At 34.8% G+C, this 20,230-nt stretch overlaps 1 protein-coding gene across 2 annotated transcripts in view; it reads left to right on the plus strand.

The window, feature by feature from the left end:
- Window positions 1-20,230, plus strand: part of prkcq (protein kinase C, theta) — a 108,919-nt gene that overhangs the window by 41,525 nt on the left and 47,164 nt on the right. The window contains exons 4-9 of one of the 2 annotated variants that reach the window (XM_039761327.1): window positions 391-590; window positions 3,519-3,579; window positions 9,913-10,075; window positions 12,973-13,004; window positions 13,101-13,186; window positions 19,533-19,662. In XM_039761327.1, the coding sequence (XP_039617261.1) occupies window positions 391-590; window positions 3,519-3,579; window positions 9,913-10,075; window positions 12,973-13,004; window positions 13,101-13,186; window positions 19,533-19,662 (672 nt within the window). The remainder of the gene's footprint in view (window positions 1-390; window positions 591-3,518; window positions 3,580-9,912; window positions 10,076-12,972; window positions 13,005-13,100; window positions 13,187-19,532; window positions 19,663-20,230) is intronic. The other variant, XM_039761328.1, reaches the window with a different exon arrangement.

A 20,230-nucleotide genomic window follows, 5' to 3' on the forward strand; every position in this document is an offset into this window, starting at 1 on the left:
CTGAAAACCAGGTTATGATAGGTTATCTTCTTATTTAAGTCCTGTTAAAGTGTCTTTTAGTGGCTGACTTGTTTAAGTCATTTTATTAATTCATTTTGTCAACAGTAGAAATAAATATTCATTTCATTGTTTCTTTTTGTTACCCTGGCATTTACAGACTCTTTACAATGTCTCTGTGTGTTTGTTTTGTAATATATATTCTGTTATTTCTTTTTATTATATATCATGTAATGATGTTCAGTATGAAAAGTAACATGTGATTGAGATGTGAGTGTTCTGCTAAAGAGGCTAATTTTCTTGTTCACAACATAGAGATAGAGCTGTCCAAGTACTTACTCTTACATACTCAGTCATCAGTGTGTGGTTTATTTACTAATTTATCTTCAACAGAGAAAGGCCAAATCTACAAGCAGAAGAAACCTACTATGTATCCTCCCTGGAATACTACATTTGATGCACATATTAATAAAGGTCGAGTCATGCACATTGTTGTACAAGACAAAACAGTAGAACTGCAGTGTGAAACAACAGTGGAACTGAACTCACTGGCAGAGAGGTGTAAGAAACAAAATGGAAAAGTGGAAATTTGGGTAAGAATTACTAAGAAAGCACTGTCTCATCTAATGAGTTTCATTTTCTGGCTTCATGTTAAATCACATTCATATTAAATTATTGTTTATTTAAATGTTACATTTTCAGTATCATATTAATGGCTATTTTAGAATACTAAGTTATCTATCTATCTATCTATCTATTAAGCTGTGAGCTGTTGTTCAAAAGTGTAATATTAAGTTCTCAGGTAGTTACAGTTGGAAGTGGTTACTAATCTGAAGCTAATTCCTCCCTTGAATACTTTGTTAAAATAAGCTTCTTCTTTTTCGCTTTATAACCTTAGCTGGGAAATTGAAATTAATCCAAAATGCTGTGTAGTTTAGGTGACTTGCATGATCTCTAGATCTGCTTGTTTTCCTCATAGTTCCTGATTAAGTTCCTACCCAGGTCTCTATCAGTGTGGAGGCTGCACATTCTCACCATGTCTGTACACGTTTTCTGTAGGTGCCTTAGTTTTCTGATTCATCCTGAAGGCTTCAGTGTTAGCTAAATTGATGACACTAAATTGCCCGGATATGAGCGAGTGTGGGTGTTATGTGTGTGTGTTTAAATATGCCCTGAGATGGCTTAGCTTCTCTTACTCATTTCTTCCTACCCTCTGCTCAGTTCTGCAGAGATAAGCTTTGGCTCCTCATGACACTGTAATAGCAAAAGCACATTCAGAAAATGGGTAGATGTTTTATATTTGTACCTTCTAATTTACATTTGTTGTTTTTAGAGTAGAGAGCATATAATTCTTGTGGATTAAGTACTAGATTTGTGTATATATTTCTGCTTCTGTAGGTTTTTGTAGAACACTCATTTTCTCATATACTGTACAGCAAGAGGTCATCGACAAAACGCTAGAACACAAAACATTAGTAATACTGTAGCACTGCACATGTAACAGGCAGGGTGCTCAAGGGTATATGGTGCCCCAAGGTCACATTGACTAATGGCACCACCTCCGAGAACTTTACCTCTTAAAATAACTTTTCAATAAATATTACAGTGGAACCAAATCACTGGTGGTACTCTTTGTTGTTGGCGTCTTGTTCCTATTCATGATGCATAGTTACTTTTACATGGCATACTAGTTAAGTGGGAAGGGATATGGGTCCCCCATGAAGATCAGATTGCATTCATATTAGTATTATATTATTTCTGTGACTGGGTGGAAGGGGTTCCTCTTGAACAGAGCACATTCATATTGGTATATGATTTAAGAAAGGTAGGGGAATTGGTGGGGTGTCCCAATTGTATATTTATGCGTGATGTAATACACTGACATTTAACTGAAGAGTAGGAGGGATTGGATATGCTTTGCCCAAGTCATGGCACCCATAGGCTGGTACCTACTTGACCTTAGCCTAAAGCCAGTCCTATCCACATGCCATCTGGTGTCTGATAGTGAACCTGTTTCTGTTTTTTTCCAGTACTGTTTGACCTGCACTTTTAACATCATATTTAACATTCTTTTAGGGTATTCATAAAATCAAGACATATTTTTATTGATTTTTGGAAAAAATATAAATTTGAGTGAAGTGATGAAGAGTCCAATTTACTGTAATAAATGATTGCAAATAAATTCAGAATGAGACTGATGTGTACAATGTGACTGGAAGAAAAATTTGCTGATACTGTGACCCTCCTAAATCTGAGATTGACAGCCTTCTCTAAGTGTTTCTCGTGGCAAAGAGTGGGCTGGAGTTGCTGCAGGGAACATATTGTAACAGGAAAATACCAAGGCAGACGTCAAGACATTTTGGTGTTGAACCCCTCAAACTTGCAATTTAGTCCAGGACAACCAATGAAAGCAACATCACAGTTCTAGTTATGTTGCACAACAAAAATATTCTTGGTATTTTGACCTTTCTTCAGTGCCAGAATAGAGGTAGTCTATGTGGTTGTATGAAGACCTTTGATTTTAGGCACATGGCACTTTTGAAAATGTTATTTGTGTCATGGATACAAAGCTTATTGGCTGTCAAGGGGCTTTAGAATTTTTGTCATGACCACTTGACTATGCTGTAGCTCATCTGGAGTTGTAAAACTAATTTGGTGAGGAAAATGATAGAGCTAACGCCAAACAAATACATATTAACATGAAAAATCATAAAATATTTTTGTACATGATTGTTTATGCATTGTATAACTCATTTGGTCTCCTTCTGCATATATGTGAGTGCACAGTGATGTGGAGACTACATTTAGAGGCTGCTTTATTAGGTATACTTGATTGGATGGATGATTTTGATAATGTAAATGGTATTCATAAAGCCAATTTATACTTATACTATAAAGTTATATGGATCGTACTACTTTTTTGTACTGGTTGGCCATTTTATTTCATACATCTGGCCCTTTTTTATATAACTGAATGTTTAGTAGTGGTACAGTAATGTCAGGAGCCCATGCTGTGCACATGCTGTGTACAGCTGCTAAACAGATAATCATGAATCAGGAGTATTTGCACATCTGAGAGAAAATGGTTAAAGCCAACGATTTTAGAGGTTCTGAGTGCAGAAACCGTTATGGGGTTTTAATGCCCAGAAATGTCAGAAAGAGACCATTGATAGAAACTATTAATTCCTGGATTATCACAGCCTAGTGTAGTATGTACTATTCCTGAACAATGTGCACGTTTTTTAACGCACATATTACAAATTAGAAACAAAAGAAAAACAAGCAGAGTGACACAAGGGCAGACATTTTGTTTCTGTTGTCTGTCAGGTAGATGGCACAGTGTCCACTCAATGTCTTAACACAACACAAAGTGTGGAAACAATGGTTCAGTTCATAATGTACAATGCCTAAAATTAGCTGAAAGCACATCTAAATAAATATGGAGGTTTTAGTCACAAATATTTCCATTTCTTTGAAGAGTAAACTGTCTCTGTTTTTGTTTTGAAATGTATGAATTGTAGCTGGAACTTGCCCCACAAGGACGTGTGTTGATGAATGCCAGATACTTTCTTGAGCAAAGCGGTAAGTTGCCCAAATGTTATTTTTCTAATTAACTGACATGTTTAATTTGGATGACTGTCAGTCTCTAACTAACAAAATAAATAAGTTGTACTTTATATTATAGTTATGCGAGAAGCTACCAGACAAGTGTAGTTTAGTGGTTTGTGACAACAGTTGTACAACATTAAAAAAGTGGTTCTTTCCTTGGTAGTATATTTGACTTAAGGTATGGACAGCTTTAGAAAATAAGTATTTTATCACTATTTTCTCCATACTGTAAGCCTTGTCTGTTTTTGAACAAAAATGGGCTTGTGTCCTTTTAAAAAGTGAAGAATATTCCTGAACAAGCAAAAATGAACTATTACCTGATGTACCCAGTACTGAAGAACAGTCATTTATTTTCTAAACCCGTTTCTTTCAATTCAGTGTTGCAGTTAGCTAGAGCTTATTCAAGGAGATTTAGGAGGGAGTTATGCATTAACCCTGGGTTGTGGTAGGTCGTGAAATGTGTCGCTGCAGGTTGATGCCCTGACAATTGCGTTTGATCTCACCATCGCCCAGGTCTGAAAGATCATGTTAAATTAACCAAGGTGGAAGCTTTGCTGATTGCCCTCGATTCACTAATTGGGACCTGGTGGGTCACATGAGAAAAATTGGGTTTGTGACACCAAAATGTTGCATTAAAGGACATGCAGTGCACAAAACAGACTTGTGGATATACTGTAGATACTGGACAGAGTTTACCATGACAGCTTCTTTACTGGGCCAGGCTACGGGATGATTGTGTTGTACAAAATATGTTTTGTAAAATTCATTATCATATCAAAAATCTAAGTACTGAACATTGTATAATTTGAAACAAATCATTTTGCTAGTATAACAGATAAAGTTGCATTACTGAATTATTTAAACAAAGCTGCAGCTGCCAGTGGACATATATTGTATGTATTGCTGCACATCTCATCAATATACACTATTCAGTTACAGTATATTTTAGTGGGTGGTGTGATTATGATTCCAAACAGTACATAATTAAATTACTTATTTTAAAAAAAAAAATCATCTTTGGATAGTGAAAAAATAATTCTTAAATAATTTTTATTTACCTACAAGCTGTACCAGCTGGTTTTGATTTTGTAATACATTACTAAAATGACAAATCAGTTACCAAAAACTAAACTGTAAGTGTTTACAATCCAGGAATTGCACTACAGTATACTAGACAAGATGCATTACTGTATATGCTAAATGGACATTTTTTAATGTATATGGCATAACTCCTTTTTTGAGACAGACATTGTAATATTTCTCAAAATGCAAACCAAATTACGTTTGTGGAAAGGCATGATAAACATGGTTTGCATGTAAAAAGGAAACAGTTATATGTTTAATGTGTCTGTTGTAGTGGGGTTCCTAGTCAGTATTAATATGTCTATTCACTACATTATTATTATTAACTGAGAAAAGAAACATCTCAAATAAATATTTCAGTATTTAAATAATAAACACATTTTTTGTGTTACCATTTTTGAATGATCTGAAATATTTCCTTTAATAAATTAATGCCTTATTGGCTAAGTATGAGTGCTTGCGTGAGTGTGTCCTGTGGTAAACCGTTTCTTCCCTTCTTCCCAATGCTGCCATGATATGCTTGGCCCCCCACAACACTGACGTGTTTTCAAAAGTTGTTGGAAATACCAGGGTTTTTTTTTTTTTTGCAAAAGCAGCAAACCAGAATTATAAGTGGATAAATAGTTCCATCACAAAGTAGCAGATGAGTGTCACACTGATCATGTTTGCACTCACTTGTTTCTTCCTAATTGTTTTTTAGTATCAGCACAGCAAGGTTATTTTAGTTTTGCCCTTTTATGTTAGTTTATATTTCTGTACTAGTTTTTCTACCTAGCTTCACCCAAAGAACTGAAAAAATGTACATTACATAAATAAATAAAATGAATTGCACATCTGATTATTAACTTTCCATGCCAAATGTAATTGCAAAAATTGAATTGAATGTTCAACTGTAAATTGAATTGTTGGTTTTTAACTGTTTGTTAAATAGCATGTAAAGTATAATGCTGTGGAAAAGAAGAAGCTGATGAGTAATAATAATGAGTCTAGTTTATTTGATTTCTTTCTGTACCTCTCAAAAATATTTAGAAAATCAAAATAAGGACCAAATCCGAGTAGCACTGCAGTTTCTGACTTTAAGAGATTCCTTAGCTTACAAGGGATTTCTCGAGGGATTAGATGCCTGTAGGGTGCCACATAAACAGAACTGTGATTTGCTAAATTGCAGAGAGAAAGAGAGAGGGAGATAAATTCATCCTGGCATTCAGGGAGTGCTTTTTCATGCCATTACAAGTAGACAGGAGCTTCTAGCTGGTGATACGTGATGTCTTTCAGAATGGTGCCTTCTGAGCAACAGAGTGAAAGAGAAGGTATACTACTAGAAGATTAGTGTAGAGAAAAAGAAAAAAGAAAGCTAACAGGAAACTTTTTTTTTCTAGGTTAGTACTTTTTGCACCCCTTAACATTTTGATTTAATTTAACCAAGATATTGTGTTAATTTTTCATGTGGGTGAAATGCCCTGCTGACAGAAACCTAAACCTCAGAAATAAATTTTTTACATAAGCAAAAGGTGAAAAATGTATACAGAGAAGCAGAGTAACCAAAGGAAACAAAGCAGGAGCGGTCTTAAATCTGTGAGCAGCAAGTGAAGCTGAGAGCAGAGATAAAAGCCTGTGTCTGATGCAAGGTGTGATCAAGGAAATGAAATGTGAATAAATCAGAGCATGTAAATGTTAGAAAAGGAATTCAGAGGAAAGGCTAAAATTAAATAATTCAATTGTATAAATTCATTATGAAGAATTAGAAAATGTCACCAGAGTATTTCATATACTAATAGGAAAAAAGAAGTCAGTCATTTTGAAAAAAATGACACATTTTGCTGCATACAAGAAACATAAATCTGGAGATACCTGCAAAAAATTCTACTCCAATGAAGGGTCAATTCTTCGTATTTTTAAATTGAAGACTACACCTAAAGGAGATAATATATGATATAAACTTGGACCCTGCTTGCAAGCTATGTGAGCTTTTAAGGTTCTTTAAGTACTTTTGCCTATGTAATGACAAGTTGTTCTGATGGAGGAAAGGAAAAATATAACTGTCACGTTTACATATGATCCTGGAAGAGAAACCTATTGCAATGAGTTGAAGTACTTTACAGACACATAATACATGGAGGTATTTATCTACTGATTGTCTTGGACACTTTTTTAAAGGATCACAAGTACCGAAAGGAGGAAAATGCTTGCTGAAAAAAAAAATGTCTTTTGCTTTTGTTCTTACCAGTTTGTTTGTTTGGGTGTTAGACTGTAAAATAATATGGATCATGCATAAAAAGCAACTGTATAACAAAAGAATTTATGGAAATTAAAGTTTGGAGAAACTAAAACACATGATAAACTGGAATCATATGGATACAACAGCAGATATTTCAATGAAGATAACAGATGATGGAAGGTATGGTATTACCGTAATTCTCAATTATTGAAAAAGAATATTTAGAACCAGGTGGTGCAGTGGTAGAGACCAGGGTAAATGTTAAGATTTTATTTTCTGTGTGTGATGTTTAATTATGACTTGAATCATGCTTCTTCTAGTAAAGGTTAGCCTTTTCAAGAAAAATCTTAAAACATTCATTTGGATAGGTTTAATTGTGGACAGTCAAGTACATTGTGTTTAGCATTGCTGCCTCACAGCTCCAGAGAGCTTTATTTGGTTTTTACCCCAGTCACTTGGACATTCTGTCCTCTGGCTGCAAAAGGTATCATCCAGTATTTCCAGTTTCCTTCCAAATTCCAAAGATATGCATGTTAGTTTGACTGTCAAATCTAAATTTTCCTTTAACAGTGGCTGTGAATATGTGTGAATGTGCTCTGAGATGATCTGCTATGCCATTTACTGTAGGTTTTTGCCTTGAACTCCTTAAATTGCTTTAAGCGCTGAATTTTAACTAGCAGGTTTTAAGAAGGGTGGCGGCATGAATGGATTTTCGCCTTTTCTCAAGCAAATTACATTAACTGTGAAATTAAAATGGCAAATATTTTAAAGCACAATTTGTCATTTATCGTTATAAATAGAATAGAATAGAAATGGTGATTTGAGTATGAACTCTGATGAACTTAATGTTAGATAAAAGGATTGTAATTTCATGAATGTGTTATGTAAGGTCCGTCAGTTGCAAATTAATTATTTTCATATAGTAGTTATACTGGTTCAGGGTATTGCAGTGAGGCACAGCTCTAGTGGCTTAGGTTCAATTTAAATGGTAGCCATTAAATGTGTAGAGTTTTCTGAAGTTATTCTTTGCTCGATAGATTAATGTCTGTAAACTAACATGGTATGAGTGACTGTGGTTGTCTTTATTTGTGTGCATTGTAAAAGGCTAATATCTCATTTCAGATTTTTTTTTCTGAAGCCTGCACATTGCTGCCAACCCCATAACTGAATAAGGGGATTTGAAAAATGTATACAGTATATGAATAAATAACCTAAGAGCTAAAATGGGCAGGTATAGGATCCTGTTGCTTATTTTAGGGTATTATATTTTGTCTAATTTTGAGAGCAGTTTTATACCCGTATGACCCTGTATTGGAATCAGAGGGTTTTGTGAATGAATATTGATGGATGGTTGGGATGCATTTTCATCTTTGATATTTTATATTTAACTTTTATTTATCCATATATTTATATGTAAAATAAACGTGATTGATTGGTTTATAATACTAATAGATTTAATTATTTAAAAAGTATTTTAATTACAAATGTGAGCATATGAAAAATATACAACTACTAAAAGTACACAATTAATAATAAATAAGGCATGGAGTAAAATTCAGGATATACAACTAAGATCATATATTTGTATCCATAAACTATGCCTTGCTCCAGACATAAAAAATATAATTATAATAACAAATTATATAATTTATTAAGATGGCTTGAAAATGGAAAGATTTATGATAATAAAAATGAAAAATAATCAGAGTGACATAGGAAACCAGTAGTTACTCATGCTGCTTCACAGATCCAGCGTACCGGGTTTGAATCTTGCATCTTGCGTCATTTGAGTTTGTACGTTGTGTCTGTGTTTGCATGGATATCTTCTGGGTTTGCCAGTTTTTCTTCTTTGTTCCCAAATACGTACTGAGTAGGTGATTGGTGATTCTAAATAGGTGTTGTTGAGTGTTTGTGTACGGTTCACAATGGATTCGTGCCCAGTCTGAGACTTTTTCCTGCCTTGTGGAATAGACTTCTGTTCTCTGTGACCCTGAATTAGTTTAAGCATGTTTGAGAATGTTATAGCATAGTTATACTTTTCCTTCCTGTTAATGCTTATTATAAGTAAAATGTACAGTAAAATTGTTCTATATGTTGTATATTTTTGGGGTTATATAGTCGGTCAGCATGTTTATCATTGACATAAAGAATTTGATAGAGTGTAAAACTGTTTACAGGATATTTGTTGACTAACAGTCAACAGAGGAGCTAACAGCTCTTTGTCAATATTATTACATGATCTGCTGTTGTGTGAAATAACACACTTTAGATTTGAGAATGAAGAAAAGAAAACTTAACTGTGGGATACACACCAGACAGTGTCTGTTGTTCTCAAACTTGGTCACTGATTTGGCGTATTATTGAATGTTTTGTACACATATGTTAAAAATACTCTGTTCTGTGCATTGTGAGTGAATAAAATAATGTCCTCTTAATACCTGTTGGGGATCTGGAATAGCAATATAATTACTTTATCAGATGAAAATTGTTTTCAATTATATTGAATTATTAATCTTGTTTTAAATATCTTACTTATTTTTTAAAAGTGAAAAGAAAATCTAAAATACACATTTTGTTGATTTTTGCTATTTAGTTTGAAGTGCTGCAGAAACAATACATACAATTTGTACAATGTATAACAAATCATTTCAGCTGCGTGAAGACAAGCGTTCAAAATACAAAATCAAATGTTGAGACTGGCTGTTTTTGAGTAAGTTTGGCAAATAAGATGCACCTGTAAATAAACTTCACAGAAGAAAGGGCTATGAAACGCAAAATATTGCTGTAAGTGTAAGTGCTGCACATAAGTAATCTTGGGCAGCAGGCGTAAACAGTGATTTGTGCTGCAAAAGAATGAATTTCACTGCATTATACTTTTTAAGATTGAAATTTGAAGCAAATGAGAAAAAGCTGACTACATTTGTATTGTCATTGTTTTAGACATGATCCTGTTAGTAAATATTAACAGCTATTTTTCATTGTTTCTCTGTGCCTCTTCCCCCCAGATGCCAAGGAACAATCTGAGCCAGAGCGAGAGGGCTTCTTTGCCCTGCACCAGCGCAGAGGAGCTATCAAACAAGCTAAAGTACACAACGTCAAGTGTCATGAGTTCACCGCCACATTTTTCCCTCAGCCGACATTCTGTTCTGTCTGCCATGAATTTGTCTGGTATGCTTAATAATTTTGTAGCTATAACGTACAAGACAAGGCAATTCTGACATTGGTTTATATGATGTAGAATAACGTAGTATCTTGTATAACATAAATATTTAGCAAACCAAAAGAAGGATGCTTTTTAAATGCTGTTTTATACAAAAGTGCTGAAAGTTTTTCAGAAATGTAAGCTTGTGCTTTAGTGGGATATTACTGAATGATAACCAGTGATATGCAGCTGGACCAAGACAGTCACCATATCGGCGGTTTTAATATCACCCATTTTTTAATGAATAATTTGTTCTAAATATTGATACATTGCTCTTTTACCAACTATTCCAAATTTTTGGGTGCTGATTCTATTAGTGGGAATCACATTTGCCTATTTTTATTCAATATTTATTTTCCAAATGAGAGAAAATAAGTTGCATAATTTTAGGGCTAACCGAGGACAAGACATTTGTTAATAATTCCCTAATATGTAAATGTATAAATATTTGCTTGCTTCTTGACATATACTGCTAGATTCTGGCATATTCCAATGTACTGCTCAGAGGATGAATGTCACTTATCAACTCATTCCTATCTTAATTCATCATAGTAGTATCTTTCTATGCTATATTTGCATTTAGCAGAGATTTTGTATTTTTCATGAAATTTACAAGTTCTTACAGTATGTTTATACACAGAATTATATTAGAGTGCCCATACAGAAACAGAGAGATCATCTGCATTATATTGTTAAGCTTTATTTTCTTCAAAGATAGTGGTGGAGTTTGTGTTATTATTGCAAAGCCTTTGGCATTTTGAGTATTCTGTATAGATCTAGGTTTTGTTTTTGGGAGTAGATTTAAAGCTTCTATACAGTTGCACATATGTCTTTAATCGTTCTGTTGTTTTTGACCTAGAAAGTGTGCATCTTTCCCTTAATGCAACATATTTTCTAATGTCCTCATAATGTTCTAATAATTTAGATTAATTGCCACATCTATAATTGTATGTTGTATGTGTGTGCCTTACGATAAACTTGCCTTCTGTCCAGAGGGGATTCCTGCCTTGAATTAAGGGCTTCCAAGATAATCTTCAACTCTTTACTGACTAGGTTAATAAGATGGAGAGCTGGTGGCAATTATTTCTAGCTGCTGTCTCTGCAGTCCCAATAGGCCATTCTTTATTTCTATGTATTTTGTTTTTAAAATGTGCTGTGCACAACTATATGTTGCTGTATTTCTTGAACAACATAAAGAATGTTAGTTCAATTCAAGAATGTCGCCAGTGAATCATCTATAATAATAACTTCTTGAATATGTTGTGTTGTGATGCAGGACTTTGCGGACACTTCTCCCTCAGACATTCGAAAGAAGTGCATGTTAGACTGATATGGAGAAAGTGTGTGAGTGTATGTGGGTTCATGAATAAACCTTTCACTCAACATGGCAGGGCTTTTTATAGACTTCTGCTGACATAGCCTGCCTCTGACCATAAAACTGGATTAAGCAAGCACAGTTAATACTACAATGAATGATATTAGTTTTTTCTAATAGGGCTCGCTCCTTTCCACTTTTAACACCTTTGAATGTTTATTTATAAAAAGTTATTGTTATATATAACAGGTATAGTGATTTTCCTCCACCTAATGACCAGAAAAATCACTCTTGATATTTTATTCAGATTAGCATTGAATGGCTATCTAAACCATTGGTACTGAATCAGCATTTTAGTGTTATTCTGAAACAACAGCTAAACCTTATCATTAGATGACGCCAGATTCTGTTTATTTGTTTGCTTTGTGTCTTAACACCTTTGTTATTTCCTCCTGAACTGGCATAAAGGGTTGAAAAGAGGTGCTGGTAGGCACGAACTACCTAACTACCTAATCAAATTAGCTTTGCATTTCTGCCATTATCCTCTTTATGCTCTTTTTATTATCTATTACTTTTATCAGGAAAAAAAATCAGTTTTTATTTGAAAGCAAAAATTGTAAAGAAATATGTAAAGCCATACCAGTTCATATTAGAAGCAATAATGCTTAAGTATTTTGATGTATCATGAAGTAAAGGAAAATCAAAGTTAATGTATCAGATAACAACCAGATATATATTTTGTTCTGGCTAAAATCAGCTGCACTTATACAGCTGAAATGATTTTTCCTGGCATTGCTCATATCATATTCAGGAAGGTGTTGTGTTGCTCCAAAAGCCTTAGTCTGAATCCTAGTCCCAGTCATAATCTGGGTTCAAAGGCAAAATAGTGCCCTCTCATGTTGGCATGGGTTTCTTCATTGGATATTTTGGTGTTCCCCCCACATTTTAAACACATGCAGGTTGGGTTGAATGCACTCTCAATTGAACTGGTGTGAGTGAGTGTGTGGATTCCCACAACAGAACAACACCCTGTCCAGTTTTGGCTCCTTTTTGCTTAGACTGTGTCTCCCATAACCTTTAAATTGGTCAAAGCCTCTACAGACAATGGATGGATGCTGGTAAGTTACCCTAGCATTGCTGAAGAGTGCGCTGCACCCACATAAATAAATGAATTTTAATTGTCCTTCCAGTAGCAAAGTAGCTTATAAGAAGCGTTACAAGATTAAAGATGGCCACATAACTGTCTCACAATAAAATTCATCTGATCAGTTTATCATTGCAAAAACCCACTGTACAATTAAAAAGCATTCATATAATGGATGCATGGATAAATAAATAAAGCCTACTATTAGACTTTGAGACTTCAAACTAAATCTACTGTATATGTTCAGATCAACTGTTTCACATCCATGATATTAAAACTCGCACTGATTCCTGCCTAAGCATGCTTTTTGCTATTTGTTGCACAAAGTGATACTGAAAGCAGCAGTAAATAATGCATTCATTTCAGCTGTAAGATTATTGATCTAGTTCTCTTTCTCTCTGTAGGGGCCTCAATAAACAAGGCTACCAGTGCAGACGTAAGTGAATGGTTTAATGTCATTGGTAAATAGTTAATGATATATAGCACTATAATTATTTTTAGTAATCTGTTTTTGACTGATTTTTTTTTTCAGAATGCAATGCTGCTATTCATAAGAAATGCATCGACAAAGTTATTGCCAAGTGCACCGGATCTGCTGTCAACAGCAAAGAAACAATGGTGTGTATTAATTACAGAACAAGTACTGTATATTTTGTCTGTTTTCCAGAAGTTTCAGCAGGACTTAGAAATTATTTTGTCAATCTTAACTATTTCAGCAATCAAAAATGAATAAAAAATGTCACTAATTTCCTTAATTAAAAAGGCTTGAATTAAAAAAAGGTCAGTTTTCCCTGTTGTGACCTGAAATTGATTTCCTTCATCAGGTGGTATTGGCTGTTAAGCACTGCCTTTCCACTGAGTATCAAGCCCCAGCACTTCTTGTTAATTAATTTATGCCCATATTTGTAATATTTGTAAAGAATTAAGATATCTAATACCTGCTGGTCTGGTAACTTTAATACTGTGCTGACATTAGCTGAATTTATCCTAGAGATTTTGACCCTCGTGATCTCTCTTGATACATGTATGCGTTGCAGGAGTATATTGACTGCCCTCCCCAGCACATTCCTATGTTGTAGCAAACCTTGGTAATGTGCCTCATACAGTCTAAAAAGCATGTCAGCTGATAAATGGAAAAGTTGGGACTTATAATTATACATGCATTTGTCTTAACTTCAAAGTGTGAGTTGATAAATTGTTTTGTCTCCAGTATGACCACATGTAAAGTAGACAAGGACAGAAGTCAAATGAATTATCAAATGTATGAAGATAAAGTGGACAAACCCATACAGATCTGTTATTTTCTTTAAGGAATGAGTATATACTTAAGGGGGCAACCCTTGTATTGCTAATGATATGAACCAGAATTACTGTCTCATGCTCATGAATTACTGTCAAATGATTATTTGTGGGCGGCACGGTGGCGCAGTGGGAGCGCTGCTGCCTCGCAGTTAGGAGACCCGGGTTCTCTTCCCGGGTCCTCCCTGCGTGGAGTTTGCATGTTCTCCCCGTTTCTGCATGGGTTTCCTCCCACAGTTCAAAGAAATACATGTTAGGTGGATTGGCGATTCTAAATTGGCCCTGGTGTTTGTGTGTGTCCTGCGGTGGGTTGGCACCCTGCCCGGGATTGGTTCCTGCCTTGTGCCCTGTGTTGGCTGGGATTGGATCCAGCAGACCCCTGTGACCCTGTGTTCGGATTCAGCGGGTTGGAAAATGGATGGATGATTATTTGTTTTCTTAGACCATAGTGGTTAATTTCAAAGTATGAAAAGAATAAATATGTATAACTGAGTAATTACTTTTAAACTTCACCCTACCATCCCACCAAATAAAAACAGAAGTACAGCAAGGTAAATGATTGCTTTAAACAATTGAGAAAGGTGTCAATAAACAGTAATATAATGAATTATTAAGTTTTTTCTTACTAAGTAAATGTAATCTTTTCCAATTTTAAGTAAACTTGTTTTTCCATTTCCCTGTTGTAAGAATATTGGTCTTGAGCAGTATGAGACAATGAGTAAGTAATATAATGAGTATTATCACATTAGAGCAGTGGTTCAGGTTTCTGCCGTTTTGTATTCCAACCAGTTTCACAGCTAGTGCATCATTCTTACTTTAAATTCATCTTTCACCTTTATTAGACTAAATAGCTTTCTGTCATCATAATTGTTCTAACTCTCAAATTTTCTAATTTCATTTTTTAGGGTGTTGTTTTTTCCCCCCAAAGAGTTAAATTGTTAGGTTTCAATTTGTCATTTTCTTTTTGATTAACCCTGTTCTACAGAAGTTGTTTCCTCTGCTGTAGCCAAATGCTTACAACACTGAAGGCTAAAGGAGGGCAAATAGTTCATTGCCATATTCACTGGTCTGTTTGTATGAAATGTTTCTCAATGAACAGACAAGTGAAATCAAAATCAGAATTCACTTTATTAGCCAAGTACACTAATGTGTACTAGGAATTTATCTTGATAGTATTGGAGCAACATACAAAGACAACACAGAATACTAAAGATAAATATAACAAGATAAAAAAATATAAAGTGATAAAATATGATGCAGCATCAAGGGCAATAAAAAATATAGAGATAGTAGGATTAAAATAACCAGGTAGTCTAGTGTACAGGTATATTTACATAGACAATGAGTAGAAGCTCAGACTTACTGCATGTGGAAAAAACTGTTTGGGCGATGTGTTCTTTTAGCTTTCTCTGCACAAATATGCTTACCGGTCTTTGGAACAGGTGATGCCCTGAGTGAGTTGGATCAGCAATGATATCTGAGGCCTGCTTCCTTACTCCACACCCATATAGTACTTGAATGTGCAGTAAGTTACAACTATGACCTTTTCACGGGCTCTTATGATGCACTATAGATTGGCTGTAGCCTGAGCAGAGGAAGCACCAAGCCAGACAGTTATAGATGAAGTCAGAAGTGACTTGATGATGGCTTTGTAAAACTGGACCAGTATTGCTTAAGGGAGATTGAATTTTCTCAGCTAATACAAAAAGAACATTTTCTGATGGACTTCCTTAATAATACATGTGATGTTTTCATCCCACTTAAGTTTTTGTAACAGAAACTTAAATAAATCTGCTATCCCAAAGGCTGAGCCATTTATAGCAGGTTATAGGTGAGCAGATAACTGTTTCCTAAAATCTGTGAGCATCTCCTGAGTTTTTTTAAATGTTAAGGAACAAATTATTATGACTGGACCACAATGTTGCATTTTGCACCTCTTGTCTGTATATAGACTCATCATAGTTTGAATTGAGGCCTGTTAGTGTGATGCCATCTGCAGTGTACCAGCACTAAAGGTTAATGAGTAAACTGTACCCAACAACACATCTTACCTGTAAGAAAGTCTGTTATTTAATGGCAGATTGAACTAGGCAGGTTGAATTTAGCGAGTTTCTTATCTTGGAGTACTGGGATGATTGTATTGAAAGTGGAGCTAAAGTCTACAAACAAGATCCTCACATATGACCCTGGCTTATCAAGAGCTGGTAAATAAAGCTCAGACCTCAATTCAGGTTGGCTCTGTATGCAAACTGAAATGGGTCCAGGAAGTCTTTTGTAGCATTCTTGAGATAATTCAGAATGAAGCTTTCAAAGGTCTTCATTACCATAGAGGTTAAAGCTACTGGTCTGAAGTCATTCAGGCTTGATTTATTTGCTTCTGGAATGATAGTGGAGGTTTTAAAGCAGGCAGAAACAGTGTCAAATTCAGAGATCGGGTGAAAATATCTACAAATACTATAGTCATCTGGTCTGTGGAAGGGGAAATAAGTTCTGCATCTTTTTAATATTTTGCTTTTTAAATAAGCTGCAGAAGTCTTTTGGTGACAGGAGGGGGAAGCTGAGGAGAAGAGTTGTATACAGTAGTAGCAGTGAGACAATCAGGTAGATTTATGTCCCATTTGTTTTCAGAGCAGCCATAAAATTGATTTAACTGATTAGCCAGACTTGGATCAGCAGAAATGTTTGATGTTTACTTCTTGTAGAGAAAAGCCAAGGAAAATGACACCTTTTATGCTTTTTTATGTTTACTTCTTGCAATTAGTGACCTGTTTAAGGCTTCCCAGATTGATGCGCTGTCATTTGCAGACTATTCTTCCTGCGGCTTATCTGAGTATAGTACTTTATTTTGGTACCATTGGTTATTTTTTCCAAGATATTTGGCATTCCTGTATTCCTCACAATTGCCAGATCTGAAAGCACAGTCTTTGTGCTGATGCACCCTTCTGAGCTCTGGGGTGAAACAAGACTTTTCATTGCTAAACTTCACATTTATTTTTGTTGGAATGCAAAGACTTCATTGCTGATGCTGTAACTTCATATCCTGTAGCATTCAATGTTGTTTGCAACTTCATATGCATTGCTTTGTTTAGTGTCAGCTTCTGTACATAATTTGGAGCAGACTCTACAGAAAAAAGTAAATTAAAAAGAAAATGGCAAAAGAGATGAATGCATTGATAGTGATACTGGATAGAATAAAAATCTACAGCCATGGAGCTCCCCACAACTGATCTTGAAAAACCCCACATTAGAGTGTTCATTTGTCAATAGTGCTCCCTCCAGCATTACCTGAAAAAGAACCATAAAGGATAAGCACGTACTGTATGTTGACCCTGAACCTACTCAAACATTATGGAAAAATTGTAATCCAGAAAGGATTAAGCATGTGACATAGCACCAGCGTGTGGCAGTGGAGGCAGCGTGTAAATGTTGATTTTCATTTTTTGTGTCAGGATTCAATTGAAAGATGCTGTTTCAGGTTGTCTAAGAGTGTATTATTGTATGAATACCTTGCTTTTGTTTGAAGATACTTCCTTTATCAGTAATAGTATTTTATAATAAAGCCTAAATAGATGATAATTAGGGAATTGAGCTGTATTGCTTCTAGTTTCTTACATGTAATGAGAAAATGTTTTTTCCGGGAGTCAATATTTAGAACAAGGTTCTTTAAACGATGTAACTATACTATTGACATACAATTCTCTAAACATATTGGTACCATTTGCAATGTTTTTAGTGATTTATACTTTAGGAGGTTGAATGTATGGTTAACTTGAACAGGATGTTGTTCAAATATCATCTCACTAATACCAGATTGTTAGTGAGTGCATAACCACCAATTTATTAAGTATGGTTGCATCTATTTATAGATCGTGACCCACAAAGTAAAGAACATAATTAGGAACAGGTGCGGAATTTAATACTGTGAGACCCTGATTTATATTTCTTTTGATCATTTAATACTCTTATCCAAATGATGGTTATGAAGAGATACTGCATAGAGATGCAGGTTCAGCACATAACACGTAAATCATCTAAGTGGAGCAGTGATGTGATATTGGTTGATGTATGCACAGAAGGAAGTAAGACAAGGTAACTTTTTAAAATGTTAAATTGTTTCAGCATCATGAAATCGTATCTGCCACCCAAGCCACCTTCTAGTTGGCTAGAGGAGGCATCAAACATGTGCTTTGTGTAGTTAATGCTAGTGCTGGGCTTGTTGTTTATAGCACATGCTTTTATGCCAGTTATTTCAAACAACAACAGCAGCACCAATTTGCCTCCCAACTTGTCGGGGTAATGACAGATTATTTTATATACTAGTATACTTTTCCTGAATTACAGGCAATGTTACTGAAAAAACAGAAATATTTTAAATAATGTTCGAGAGCTCATGCTTTGGTTATACCAGTGTATATTCTGGCAACAGTTAAGCTATTCTTCAGTGCTATATGTTTGGGAGACCAAAAGATGCAGACTTACCGTCATGCTGAAGATGGGCTCACAGGAATTTTTCCAGTTTTTACAGCCGTGAAGTGGAGGTTATTTTCCTTCAATATCCCTCCCCTATGATCCTTTTAAACAGCCCTTATTAGGTTGACAATATATGATAACTTGCTCCCATTAACTCACACTTAACCATGCAAAATACAACTGCCCAGTCATAGTAAATTCCTGAAAATGCATGAGAAGTTTTGATTGTGTGCCATGGTATATTCTTATACTGACACTTTGTCTGCCCCAGACATAGTCATGTCTCACAACCCTGCTATAATGAATGCTTTTATAGAGCTTTACTTGTGATGTTTTTTTACAAGTCAAAAATGTATTCTGAAATCTTTAGTACTTTGTTTTAAGCCTTTGAGACATATTGTATTACTTTTTATTTTTTATGTTTGGTTTCATTTACATCATGTGGTGTTGTGTTTGATTGTTTGCACTGCACTCTTGTAATAAAAAATATACAAATCTAAATGTATTGTAATTGTGGGTCTTGTCACAATCAATATCTGTGTGGAGTTTGCATATTCTCTCTTTGTCTTTTTTATGTGTTTGTCTATTTCTCAAAGATGGACTGGCACCCTTTAGTATGCACTATCTTGACACCTAGTATTTTTATGACAGATGACTTTAAATGTTTATCTATAGGTTCAGTAAATGTATAGATAAATGTTATTGTGTTTACATGAATTCTCATTTCATGTCTCAAATAAGATCATCTTTGCTAGTGCTCATCGTAGACAGTTCTGTTCTAAATCAGCATACAACACTGTAGGTTTTGGTTAGTGACTGCAGGTGAATCTTTATTTAAATAGTTTGCAATAGTTGAATTATCTTCTGTTGTCTGTCATGTCAAATATATTTTTGCTTGCTTCTCTTTAGTGGTCTGGAAATGAGGTTCACCTCCTTAGATATTCAGCAGTGGCATATTAGATTTCTAAAAGATAATGTCTTCTACTTTGTTGTTCTTTTTTAATAATGGCTCCCTTATCTTGTAAATATATTGAAACAGATCTATTATTGGTGAAAATGAAGGAAAAACATTAATGGCAATAATAATAAATAGTGGTATATTTTTATTTTTAAAATAAACAATTGTACAATTCTAATTACACGGGATATGTACACAATTCTTGACTGAATTTATCACCTTTGTTTTACTCCATAGATACACAAAGAAAGGTTTAAAATAGATATGCCACATCGGTTTAAAGTCTATAATTACAAGAGTCCTACCTTTTGTGAACACTGTGGAACTCTTCTGTGGGGTCTTGCAAGACAAGGTCTAAAGTGTGATGGTGAGTTTTTGATTTTGTTATCGAAAAAAAAATCTAAGGATAAATGTCACCCTTAAAATGGGCTTAATTTTTGATATATCGTAAGTTTAATGTGTTTGTATAAGTGATCACATAATATTTCCTATAACCATTTAAAATGCATCGAGAAGATGTGTAGAACTATATTTTTCTGTGCAGCGTGGAGGAAGCAGTAGTAAATAAGATAACAGCCTATCGCAGGAAACACAAAAGAAGACCCACCAGACATACAACAAGTCAACATAAAATATGTCTTTGAATTGTGTAAAAATCTGACTTCCCCAGAGAAAATCCATGTGGAAAATGGAAAACATGCCGATTTGATTGCCTAGGAAGTCACTGAAGTCGGAAATTTGTAACAATTCTTAGTTCACTTATCAGTAACTCATATTCATTCTCCTTAACAGTACATGGAATTTTTAGCAATTAGCAGAGCTACAAAAGATGTGAAGGTGAAGCATAGTTTTATTGCATCAATTTAATTCTAATCTGGGCCCCTTTTTCCATTTTGAAGCTCCTAACATGCTTGTGGAACTATGTCTTTGGCAGA

The sequence above is a fragment of the Polypterus senegalus genome, chromosome 8, assembly GCF_016835505.1.
Source record: "Polypterus senegalus isolate Bchr_013 chromosome 8, ASM1683550v1, whole genome shotgun sequence".
Taxonomy (NCBI): domain Eukaryota; kingdom Metazoa; phylum Chordata; class Cladistia; order Polypteriformes; family Polypteridae; genus Polypterus; species Polypterus senegalus.